Raw genomic sequence first — 13,154 nt, forward strand, 5'->3', positions numbered from 1 at the left:
CATGTTTAATTGATATGAAATTTAGTTTAGCACCACTTATACTCAAAACAATTATTTTTTTTGGAATATAGAGAAAACTTCTAAGACATTTCTTTTTTTTAAAAAAATGAAATTAACTGTTTATCTTCCCCAGTAATTAAAACATTTTAATAAGCAACTCACGGGCTTAGTTTTCATTTTCCTTTATTAACTTTTGTACTGTCGAAACCAATATTGAGACACCCTAAAGTTAAAGCTCTAAAATGAAGATTAAGCCATTTATAATTGTAATAAAATGCTTTTATTATAAATTACCTAGTACAATAACGTTTTATTCATTTTTCCATGTTATGAGGCTGCTGCTTCAAGTCTGTATGTTCAAATTTATGCTATATCTTACTTTTTGCTGAGACAGCCCTTGCAAAAGTTTTTTTAAAAGGACTATCCTTTGTGGGCTTTTATTTAGTGATATATCCCATTATCCAAAAATAGAGCTTATATATACTTTATTGTTTGGCCTACATTCAGTGAGATAGACAGTCAGTAAGAAAGGCAGCCCTGCTACTAGTGTACAGCAGTTAAGAAGGACGAGCTGGAGGGAGATCCAACGCTGAAAGCTGTCGAGGAGGGACTAGTAAGTGAAAAGCACGTCGTCGTGCGAGATGCTACAATGGAAATAAAAATGTGAAGGACAGATCTTCTCCTTAATGAATGCTGACTTTTAAAACGAGCAGGATGAAGGCACAAAGGATCCACGTGGGACTGGTAACTTCGGTCATATCTGTGTCAGTGGATTGGGTGGAGTGTAGCAACAAGAGCAGAGAATTGCTGTTAAAGAGATTTTCTCTTTATGTTATTTATATTGTTTTACTTCACAGTTTTTACTGAAGACTCAATACACTGAATTGATAGAATTTGGATAAAGAAGTATTAAAATGAATAACCCCTTAGATAAGAGTTGAACCTAGGGCTGTATGGTAGGAATGCTATATCACCTTTAAGTAAAAGGACATTATTTTATGACGCCAAACTGCATCTTAAGACAAATAATAAATAATCCACAAAGAAAGAATGTGAGAATGGTTCCCATCGGAAACACACATAACATTCTGGACAAGAACGATACAATTACCATACTTTAAAAAATGGTTTCAGGGAACAACACAGGCAAAACAAGAACACTATGTAGCACAAAGAACACTTTCTCCTTACATCAATTAAAACACAAAAGAATACTGCAAGGTCCTGGGAGGAGGAAACTTCTGGAAAGCTTCTAGTATACGTGGATTTTACAAAACACAAGGAGATAAAAAATCTACAAAAATGGGGTTTCCTTCCTGCAACACACCTATTTATAAACTTTTATTTAGAAATGAACTTGAATTAGGTGACCTAGAAAAGGCAAATATCTCTGGGTAAGGCTGAAGACCCATCTGCTTGTTGTCTTTGAGCTTTTGCACTATAACTTTGGCAAAGTCTTCTCCTTGGATGTCAGTGGTGTCCAGCAATTGTCTGACTTTTGAGGTCCTTGTCGGTTTGGTGCTAATGAGTTCATAGTCCTCCTTCATGATCAAATCCCTGGACAGAAGGGCATCCAGCGATTGGTTGAGGCAGGCTTCTGTCATCTGGCTCACAATGTCTTCCCTTTTGCTCTGGATCCACTGTTGGGCTATCCCCGGCTGCACACGCTCTGAAGGCGAGGAAGGGATGGGTCATTAAGACAGTGAGAGCAGATGCACCATACGGAAGGAAAACACATGAAGAGGAAGTAAATCATAAAACCTAGTTTTCCTATCATTCCGTCAATATGTGTTGGGCGGCTCGCCTTAAGGTAAGTAGTTAGAAACCATCAAAGTAGAAAGGCTTTCTACTTCCAGAAAAATTTACAGTTTCAGAAACCCAGAGGTAGTTCTACCCTGTTCTCTAGGGTTTCCTTAAGTCAGATTGGACTCGCTGGCCGTGAATTTATTACCTGTCATGAAACGTTCAGACATTTGGGTTCACTCTTCACCATCCCTGCCTTTATATGTGCTACAGCTCATGGGGCAAACGCCAGTCTAATATCTTCAGATTTTTACAAATATAAAGGATGCCTGTCTATCTGCTAACTAAAAAAACAACGAAACAACATAAATATTCACCCTTAGAAAGAGATTCAATACTATCTCCCTTTAGCACCCACTCCACAGTCAGAAGCTCAAAGAACACCGTTTGGGCCTCTGCCTGCAGGTCAGCTCTCTTATCTTTTAGGATTGGGCTGCTTTCCTATTCAGGATGCATACATTTACCATAAAGAGGTAATAAGCACAAATGAAACTTACTGTAGGGCAAATCTGCCAAGTCTATTTTTGAGGAGTAAATGGCATCACTTATAGCTTGTCTCCAGGACATATTTACCTGAATATCCCCCAGCAGAAAGTGGATTTATGACTGTTGAATAGCATGGGATGGTTTTCTGATCATATAACTGAGTCTTTGGAGCCTCAGAAATGTTGCTTTCCCAACTGCAGTTTACTGGATGGTGGTGAAGCACTGAAGAATGATCTTGAGTAGGTCCTGTGACACAGAGCATCTTCATTAGGCAAAGAATCAACTGGAGCTATTCCTATTAGCTCAAACAGCAATATCTGGGTCACAAAAAGGGTAGGTTCTAATGTTTTTTTTTTAGTATTACTAAAGTTGGCTCAGAAACCCAATTCTACAAATATTTTTACAGCAAAAAAGACTTTTTACCAAGAGTTTCCCTCTACTTCTTTCTGTTCTACGCAAATTATTGAGTTAATCATAGGATCTCCCTACTTCGCATTGTTCTGTGTCTTTTCCCGTTATACGACTGAGCTCTCCTCTAAACCTACATATGCATACTTCTCTGTACTTCCCTTTGGTAATCCATCTGTTCCATCTCAAGGTCTTAATTGTCATCTTTATTTCCAAATCCATTTACTCAAAATTTTCACCTTCCCTGATTCCGTCTTGCATTTACCCCATTGGATGGCATCCATTTCTGCCCTGCTAACTGTCCTCCTTCAATTCTGATTCAAAATGTCTGTAAAGTGCTGAGCAGACCTGCTCCCTAAGTCTTCAAAAAGTGTACAACTTAATCTTTCTCCCTAGAAACTGTGATTGGGCTCACTGTTGACGGCATGCAGTAGTCTAAAGGGTAACTCACTAACCATAAAGGCTCTCTTATGCCCTGCTAGCAACTTAAAAGCAAAAATTGAAACAGAAACAATGCCGTCCTCCAAATGAACAATATTTAAAATGATTAATCTTAACCCCCTAATCTGCCTGATTTTTAATTTTGATAATAATTATCAAATGTTCTCCCAGGAACTTGGGCTTATTCATAAACTGTATCCTGCTTTATCTCCCCACCTGGCCTCACATGCCTCCTACAAGTGAAAGTTATACAGTTTATCCATGGAAACTTTGGAACATCTCTGCCTCTCTCTTCAGGAGGTGGACTGAGATGTTTTGGAGGATGCACAGATAAATGTCACAACTGTCATAACCTTGAGAACAGCTCTCTTATAATCCTTTACACACAGGAGGAGGTTATATGTATAGATCCTGGTAATCAGTTCCCCCTTTCTACCCCACCTTCCCTCTACCCTCCCGGTATCACTACTCTCGCCACTGGTCTTGAAGGGATCATCCATCTTGGATTCCCTATGTTTCCATTTCCTGTCTGTACTAGTGTACATCCTCTGGTCTAGCCAGATTTGTAAAGGAGAATTAGGATCATGATAGTGTGTGTGTGGGGGGGGAGGGGGGGGACGGGGAGGAAGCATTTAGGAACTAGAGGAAAGATGTATGTTTCATCATTGCTACACTGTACCCTGACTGGCTTGTCTCCTCCCCATGACTCTTCTGTAAGGGGATGTTCAATTGCCTACAGATGGATCTTGGGTCACCAATCTGTATTCCCCCTCTTTCACAATGATTTCATTTTTTATTCTTTGATGCATGATACCCGATCCCTTCTACACTTTGTGATCACACAAGCTGATGTACTTCTTCCATGTGGGCTTTGTTGCTTCTGAGCTAGATGGCTGCTTGTTTACCTTCAAGCCTTTAAGACCCCAGACGCTATATCTTTTGATAGTCGGGCTCCATCAGCTTTCTTCACCACATTTGCTTATGCACTCATTTGTCTTCAGTGATCATGTCAGGAAGGTTAACATCATGGAATGCCAGTGTAATAGAACAAAGTATTCTTGCATTGAGGGAGTACTTGAGTGGAGGCCCAATGTCCATCTGCTACCTTAATACTAAACCTATAAATATATGCACATAGATCTATTTCCCCATCCTCGTAAATATATTTACATATGTACATGCCTTTATTTTGACCTCTGTAAATGCCCTTTGCCTCCTAGCTCTTTCCTCTATTTCCTTTTATTTTCCTCTTGTCCCACTGTTATGCTCAAGCTTCATTTAGGTTTCAGTAATTCCTCTCAGCTACATTACCCTTGATCATGCCCTCTCAGGCCTCCTACACCCTTCTGACCACCGATCTGGATCGTTTGTTGTTCTCTTGTCCCTTAGTTTGTTAACACTCCCTTCCTTTCCCCCATCCTCCTATTCCATTTCCCCCCTAGAACCGTTGGTCCCACGGTTTTTCTTCCAGATTGTTCATCCAGCTTATTTTAGACAGAATAAGGAGATAATAACATGCACAAAGACAGAGCAAAACAAAGCAATAAAAGAAAACGAAACAACAAAAACCAATGACACAAAAAAAGAAAATCCTGTACATAGTTCAAGGACTGTTTGTTGGCCCTTAGGAGTGTTTTCCAGATGAGTCTGATGGGGTATCATGCTCTGGCCCCCAAATCAATTTTTGGTATTTCCTGGGGACTTTGTTGCTCTGTTCCCTTTGCTGTCCTGTTGCACGCCCTTAGTGTTTTGCCTCAGTGCGGTGGGATCAGATCAGGCGCAATTCCTATTACTGTGTCTGAAGTGTTGTCCCCTGTAGGGCTACGGGTCAGTGAGGGATGTCCTGTCTCCTAGTGGGACTGGCCATATGGTCTTCTCTGTGGATTGGCTGCTCTGAGCGGGGATATCGTCCTCAAGGCTTGGTGGGCCAGGTTGTGCTCCACAATCTCCTCCTTCCCCTTCATTTGCTTCTGTGTGCTCTGATCAGACATGTCCCTCTCCCTGAGCTGCAGCTTCAGTGCTGTCCTCTGAAGTAAATTGTGGGGCCTCTCCACTGGTTCCCTACTCTATGCCGGTATGTTGCATTCACATCTTGGAGCACTGGAGGAGTCTTTTAACTGGTCTTTGAATCTCAAGTCTCCTTTCCTTGCCACATTGTTCTATATATTCTAGGCAGGATGATTCTTTCTACAGTAGAAAACTTGTATCATCTTCTTTCCTTAACCCTTTATCCAGTGAAACCAAATTGTCCAATGTCCTGTGCTGCCACTATGCTGTCTCCTTTCCCTGCAAGGGCAATCCTTTCCATACAGGCCGCATTGGAAGCCACAGGCAAGTTTATTCATGCGAACATGGTAAAATGGGATGACTTAAGAGTCAGTAACAAGAGACCTAGCTTTGTTGAGGATCTGCCAGCCACTAGCTACACTACAAAATAACGTATACTTACTAGACAAACTGTTGCAAAAGTTCTAGGTAAAGCATGTTCCTTTTCCTTTGTTCTGGGACACTGTAGGTGAAGTATTTGAGCTATTAACTGTAAGGTTGGAGGTTCAAGCCCGCCAGCCACTGTGTGGAAGATGAGACTGTCTGTTTCTGTAAAGAATGACTCTTGGAAATTCTTTATTGGGTTGCTAGAGTCGGAATTAACTAAATATGACAGTAGACTTTCGGTGATCACAGCTCTACGTCCACATACAGCTCTGCTGTATCGGTTCCCACCTTATACTATGGTTTTGCAGAAGCATTTCTACTCTTCTTAACAAGATAGTGTTTGGGCATCTTTCCACAATAACTAAGACAGACAGCGCCTTTAGCGCTCACTGCGTTTGCTGCACATCCCACTACTACAGCTACAATTTTAGACCTTTTGAAAACGAGTTATGAATGCAAATGAAATACACGCTCCAGACAAACCTTGGGTACTTGCCAACAATATGAGATGGAAAGAAAGGAGAGAGAAAACCAGCAATTCAGCATTGACTGGAGCATTTACATACTAGATAAAAAATCTTGAGTTGACAGGGACCTTGAGGTTCCAGGAGGACTACCACCTGTATGGGGTTGTGAGGATCCACAGGATTCCTGAAGTGGGTGGAGAGTAAAGGATTTAGATTAATAAGAAAGTCATTCATAAGGCCATACAACTTTAATTTCTAAAGCATTCTTGCTTTGAGTTTGTTGCTATAAGCTAACATAAAGACTACTATAAATTATCTATAAAATTAAGGAGACATATGTAAAATAATCATAAAAGAAAATTTTTTTACTAAATAAGGGGATGTGAAAGAGTAATTAAATATTTGAAAAATACTACTTCTCTTTAATGTAGTCTACATTTTCTCAGAACTTCAGTTTAGTGGCTACAGCAGAGAATAAGGCATTTGGAATCTGTAACTTCTTCACATTTAGAGCAAATGCTTGTTTTTCATGTTCCTTCCACAGGGAAGGGGGTGGGGCACAGGGAAAGAGGAATGGAGAACCTAGGCTTCATCCATGGCCCTGTCCCAGAATTGCCACTAACTGGACAAGGAATTTAAACTCTCTCAGGTTCTATGTAATATTTATCTAAAAAACATACCTACATCGTTTACATCTATGTCAAGGTGCGTCAAAAACTATGTATTCTGCTCTGCTGTTCATTTTTCTGAGTCTTAGATCGCTTGAAGAAATGATTAGCACAAAGTCTAAATGAATCAATTAAGGAAATCTTTCCTTTGTCACAAAAATGGTTTTTTCCAGTTACTACTTTTTGAAAGAGGTAAAAACAGAACAGGTATGATCGCTCTGCTACACTGGATAAAGAGGTACAAATATAATAGAAGAAGGATGGATGGCTGAATGCATAAAACAGTAACAGGGACAGAAGTGAATGTCAAAATCAGCAGCAACTGGACTGGAGGGGATGAGCAATGAGCTGAAAACTAGGGAAGATGAGTTCCAAGCTGGAGATTTCCAGGGGCACCTCAAATGCTAAAACCTGCCTGGGCTTTAGTTTTCGGTTACAATAAATGATCTCTCATAGTCACACAGTTTGGTTTTACCACAAGCACACACATTTTTACCTCTTGCGGAGCATGATTTACAGGAATGTTCAGCGGTAACTCCATTTTCTTCTCCTCACAAAAGAGAATAGTACTTGCATTATTCTGTAAGTGAAATGAAGTCATATGTATATTTTAATTGGGGGTGATTAGAAAATTCTAGAATATACGTTCTACTTAATATTTCATGTTTATATAGATCAGTGGTTCTCAATCTTCCTAATGCTGTGGCCCTTTAAAAAATAATTTTATTGGGGGCTCGTACAACTCTTATCACAATCCATACATACATAGTGTAACATGCATTTGTACATTTGTTGCCCCCATCATTCTCAAAATATTTGCTTTCTACTTGGGCTTTGGAATCAGCTCATTTTCCCCCCTCTTCTCCCTCATGAACCCTTCATAATTTATAAATTATTATTTCATCATATCCTACACTGCCCGACCTCTCCCTTCACCCACTTTTCTGTTGTTCATCCCCCAGGGAGGAGGCTATACGTAGATCCTTGTAATTGGTCCCCCCTTTCTACCCCACATTCCCTCCACCCTCCTGGTATCACCACTGGTCTGAGGGGTTCATCTGTCCTGGATTCCCTGTGTTTCCAGTTCATATCTGCACCACTGCACATCCTCTGGTCTAGCCAGGTTTGTAAAGTAGAATTGGGATCATGATAGTGGGGGGGGGCGAGGAAGCATTTAAGAACTAGAGGAATGTTGTGTGTTTCATCGATGCTACATTGCACCAAGTGACCCACCTCCTCCCTGCTACCCCTCTGCAAAGGGATGTCAAGCTGCCTACAGATAGGCACTGGGTCCCTACCCTGAACTCCCTCTTATTCATGATGATATGATTTTTGGTTCTTTGCTGCCTGACACCTGGTCCCGTTGACGCCTTGTGATTACACAGGCTAGTGTGCTTTCAAGATGGGCTTTGTTGCTTCTGGGCTAGATGATCGCTTGTTTACCAGACCCCAGATGCTATCTCTCTTGATAGCCGGGCAACATCAGCCTTCTTCACCACACTTACTTATGCATACATTTATTTTCATTATTTGTATGGGGAAGGTGAGCACGCAATGATGATTTTTCTTCTTTGGTGTTTGCTACCTCATCTCTTCAACACCACGTGATCATACAGGCTGGCGTGCTTCTTCCATGTGGGCTCTGTTGCTTCTCAGCTAGATGGTCGCTTGTTTATCTTCAAGCCTTTAAGACCCTAGACGCTATTTCTTTTTTTTTTCCTTTTGCAGCACAGCCCTCAGACTCCCCGGCACAGTGTTTTCTGGTGCTTGCACAGCCCACAACTGTCACACCGGCCTCACTGGGGAGGCATTTCACCCAGGAACTGCACACAGTCACCGGGAGACGTCACAGCCAAGTCCAGACATGCCTGGTGACGGGCACCGCCTTCCCCCACTCATGCCTCCTTTCCACAGGCCACACCTCACTCCTATACTGGTGTCCTGTAAGCAAAGGGCAAGCAGCTTCCCCGCCACTCCAAGTCCTCTCCAAAGAGGACGGCCCCTGCCTGACCAAGCCACCTTCCAGTTGCCATGCTGGAGCTCAGCTGTGGGGCGTGTTTACCCACCCAGCAGCTATTTCTGGCTCAAGAGTCCATCGGAGGCGAGGGCTGGGCAAGGACAGGGCGCTATATCTTTTGATAGCTGGGCACCATCAGCTTTCTTCATCACATTTGCTTATGCACACATTTTTCTTCAGCGAAGGTGGGCATCATGGAATGCCCATGCTTTTCAGTGCTGCATAGCACTCTACTGTGTGTATGTGCCAGAGTTTACTAATCTACTCATCTATCGATGGAAATTTAGGCTGTTTCCAAGTCTTTGCAATTGTGAATTGCACCGCAATAAACATTGGAGCGCATATGACTGGTCGTGTTTTATATGTTACCTCCTCTGGGTATATGCCCAGTAGAGAGATGACTGGCTGGGTCATAAGGTAGATCAATTTCCATTTTCTTTAAGTATCTCCAGATTGCTTTCCACAGTGGCTGTATAAATCTACACGGCCACCAGCACTGGAGGAGGGTTCCTACTTCACCACAACCCCTCCAACACTTGTTACTCAATGATTTACTGATAATGGCCTGGCCTCAGGGGTGTTAGGTGGTATCTCATGGTTGTTTTATTTGCATTTCTCTCATGGCTGATGATCGGGAACACTTTCTCATATGCTTGTTGGCCATATGGGTCTCCTCCCTAGTGAAAGGTCTTTTCAGTTCTTTGCCCACCTCCGTAGGGGTAACTGTTTTCCTCTTTTTGCAGGTTATGAGAGTGTTATAGATTTTAGTAATGAGCCCTTTGTCATGTCATTACTAAAAATCTTCTCCCAGTCTGTGGGTTGTATTGTCACCCTCTTGGTGAAGTCTTTTGATGTGAACAGGTGTTTTATTCTTATTAAATTCCATTTGTCGATTTCCAGTTCACCTGTGTGTGTACCCTTCCCTATTACAGTGAACCTATGAATTCCCTGGGCCAATGCGCTTAGGTTTGTCCCAATTCCCTCCTTGATGGTCCTAATGGTTTGAGGTTTAACTTCTAGGTCTGTGATCCTCCTTGAGTTTATTTTTATGCACGGAGTGAGATAAACATCTTGTTTCATTTTTCTACATGTGGATATACATTGTTTCCAGCTTCCCACTTGATGGTTTTGGGACCCTTGTCGAAGATCAGTTGTCTATATGCTGATGGTTTTATTCCTGGGCTTTCTATTCTTTTCCACTGGTCTGAGTGTCTGTCCTTGTGCCACTACCACGCTGCTTTGACCACTGTAGCTGTGTAATAGGCATGAAAATCAGGTAATGTGAGTCCTCCCAACTTTGTCCTTCTTCTTGAGGAGTTCTCTGCTAATTCTGGGTTTCTTCCCTCTCCATAGGAAATTGGTGATCAGTTTTTCCAATTCTTTGAAGAAGGTTGTTGGTATTTGAATCAGAATAGCATTGAACTTGTAAAGTGCTTTGGGTAAGATTGGCTATGAACTTCTAATATAGTCCCTCATGTTGTAGTGACCCCTTAACCATAAAATTATTTTCATTGCTACTTCATCACTGTAATTTTCCTACTGTTATGAATTGGGTGGCCCCTGTGAAAGGCTCATTTGACCCCCAGAGGGTTCAGATCCACAGGTTGAGAACTGCTGATATTAATCAATGGAAAGGGTTTCTAAATTAATTAAGGACATTTTAACTTAATGGGGGAGACTGTAGACTAGGGGAAAAAACTTTATAAAGGCAGAAGTGGAGAAAAGGAACTGAACAAAGAAAAGTAAAACATTTGTATCCAATCAGAAACTGGAGAAACTGGAAGTTGATGGAAGAATGTACCCATTCAGAAGTGAGATATGGACAGCAGAAACGTGGGGAAGAGAGACAGTGGACAGTGTAAAATATGAATATAAAAATTTGATTTTCAAGGGTTCATGCGGGAGGGAGGGTGAGGAGGGAAGGGGAAAAAAGAGGAGCTGATAATCAAGGGTTCAAGTAGAAGGAAAATGTTTTGAAAATGACCGCGACTTATATACAAATGTGCTTGATACAACTGATGTATGAATTGCTATAAGAGCTGTCAGAGTCCCCAATAAAATGATTTATTAAAAATAAACAATAGAAACGGTCTTAGGTTAAAAGGGTAAAACAAAAAATTATCAAAAATAACTAAAATATGGCCTTTTTCAGTTGTTTCTAAACCTCTGGCACTAATATTGCCACTACTAATTGTTACTTTGGTCAGAGATAGTGGTTTCCTTCAGGAACTTCCCCTTTCAATCAAAGGTTATGTAAACAGGTCCAGTAAACAGCAAGGGGCATGCCACACGTTTTAGTCACAGGCTGTTATTGATGGTGGGTTGGAAGCCAGTTTCCCCTCCGCAGAAAAAGAATGACAGTCTGGTTCCTAAAGATTTACAGCTGTGTAAAACCTACCGGGCAGCTCTACTCTACCCGACGGGGTTGTTATGATTCAGGACTGACTGGGCTGCCATGGGTTTTGTTCGGTTTTTTAAACTATACATCATGTTTGCTCACAACCTAAGAGTTTGACTAATCTGATGATTTTCATGATCATATAACAAACACATTTTAATGATACCTGGGAAGTGAGAAATGATGTTCACTTTGTCTGTGGTAGAGTTTAAAAAATCAGACATTTAAAAAAGTCTGATAAAAGGAAAACCCTTTAATAATGCCATCCCACGGTTGTCCAGTTGACTCCAAGTCATAGTGACCCTAGCCCTACAAGAGCGAGCACAAGTGCACGAGACAACAATGCGACCAGGTGATCTGTGTCAGCTGTGCCTTTCGTCTATGTACCAGATGCTGTCTTTGAGGGAGAGACTGAAACCACATATGAACAAGTGAAAATACACATATGGCTTCACTGTTAATAGAAATCGTACAGCTTACTGTGGCGATACAGCCCAGAAAAGTCCAAGTAGACTAAATAAATGTATAAAAAGCTGTATCTCTACAGTAAATATCAATCCTTACAGAGAACAATGCAAATTTTAAAAAAATCTCTGAAGACTTAGGTTACTTACTGTATACAATCAATATTCACTACTCATATTACACTTTAATTTTCTCTATGAGAATCTTAGAAGGGTCTTTGAAATCAGAAGATGGCCATTAGAATAAAATAGAAACTTTTTGTGTGTGAGACAAAGATAATATTCATTGTTTCTGATAAATTCTTTTTCCAAAACTGTAGCCTACCTCAATGAAAAGTATAGAGATAAAAAAACAAAAACAAACTCTAGACTAAGAAAAATGTGTCCTCCACAAATAATATGGACTGTAATCTTAAACCCTATGCCTGAGATTATAACCCCGTTTTAGATGAGAATATCTAAATCAGTATTATTGTTTTTAGGCCTTTCGGCTAAGATCAAGTATAGTATCTGTTCTTATCAGTTTAATATCTGATAACGTCCTCCTCTATCGATGAGCAATATATTAAATGGATTTTTGGAGCAGGGAGGTGGAATAGGAGCCTGCTCCATCGACTCCATGCATCGACCTGGATTTGCAGTACCTCCAGGAATGCTCACCCAACTCAGGGGAAATCTCTCCCATCCCCACCCCTCAAAAGTCAGTATTATAGTGTAGGGTGTATCTAAGTCTCTCAAGTGTTATCAATCTTTTTCTCTTTTTAAAATATAGTTTGAAAGTCTCAAAAGTACCGTATATAATAGAGTATAAGCTGACCTGAATGTCACCTGAGGCACCTAATTTTACCACAAACACTGCATAAAAATGTGGAAAACCTGACTTATACATGAGTTTATATGGTATATCAGTTTTTATTTAACAAGTTCGTCAATCTCTTTTGAGCGATAAAAATACTGAGCAAACAAGCGGCAAAAGTGGACGACAGGTGCCATGCCACAAGAGATCTCAAAAAGACAAGAAACAGAAGCTGAATTCAGAGACGAGGAACTTGCTCGAGAGCTGTCAGACAGTAAACCTTCCCCTGGAGCCAGGACTCTAAATTCCAATGTGTGGGCCCCAAACTAGGAGAGAGAGAACACATTCTGTCAGCTGAAGCCACCTCTCCAGTGTTTCCCTTGAAGCACACTATACAAAAAGAGGCTGATGTAATACACGCGTGTGAAGTTCTATTTCCAACATATCATTTGCCCATTTACCTTTGCTTTCTTTAGTTGGATAACAGCTTCCAGAAACGTTATCTCATCAAATGTTCTCAGAATTGGTTCAAGTTCTATTAAACATTCTAAATATAGGAAATGAAAACACATTTCTGAGCTTGGACTGCTTATAATTATTAAACTTGAAAAATATAAATGTTAACAATGAAATGATAAGGCTTTGCCAATTGTTCCCCTGCCAACTCTCTTAAGAGCCTTTAAACCTAGCTTAAGGATAGATAGATCAATGAGAGTCCAAATATAAACCCTTACAATGATGGCCAGTTGGTTTTAGACAAAAGTGCCAAGGCC

The 13,154-nt window shown here is 40.8% G+C and overlaps 1 protein-coding gene and 1 non-coding gene across 2 annotated transcripts in view; one reads left to right on the plus strand and one right to left on the minus strand.

Moving 5' to 3' along the window:
* Positions 1 to 236: 236 nt before the first annotated feature.
* RIPK2 (receptor interacting serine/threonine kinase 2) overlaps positions 237 to 13,154 on the minus strand; it is a 30,018-nt gene continuing 17,100 nt past the window's right edge. Inside the window, exons 7-11 of the mRNA XM_075549512.1 lie at positions 12,843 to 12,928; positions 7,203 to 7,286; positions 6,138 to 6,222; positions 2,377 to 2,535; positions 237 to 1,669 (exon numbers count right to left, since the gene is read on the minus strand). Of these exons, the coding sequence (XP_075405627.1) occupies positions 1,332 to 1,669; positions 2,377 to 2,535; positions 6,138 to 6,222; positions 7,203 to 7,286; positions 12,843 to 12,928 (752 nt within the window). The 3' untranslated portion in view covers positions 237 to 1,331. The remainder of the gene's footprint in view (positions 1,670 to 2,376; positions 2,536 to 6,137; positions 6,223 to 7,202; positions 7,287 to 12,842; positions 12,929 to 13,154) is intronic.
* LOC142449410 (U2 spliceosomal RNA) lies at positions 12,057 to 12,250 on the plus strand. Its single transcript, XR_012784599.1, has one exon. It is a non-coding gene; the product is annotated as a U2 spliceosomal RNA (small nuclear RNA).

This window comes from Tenrec ecaudatus, chromosome 5, assembly GCF_050624435.1.
Source record: "Tenrec ecaudatus isolate mTenEca1 chromosome 5, mTenEca1.hap1, whole genome shotgun sequence".
In the NCBI taxonomy this organism is placed as follows: Eukaryota; Metazoa; Chordata; class Mammalia; order Afrosoricida; family Tenrecidae; genus Tenrec; species Tenrec ecaudatus.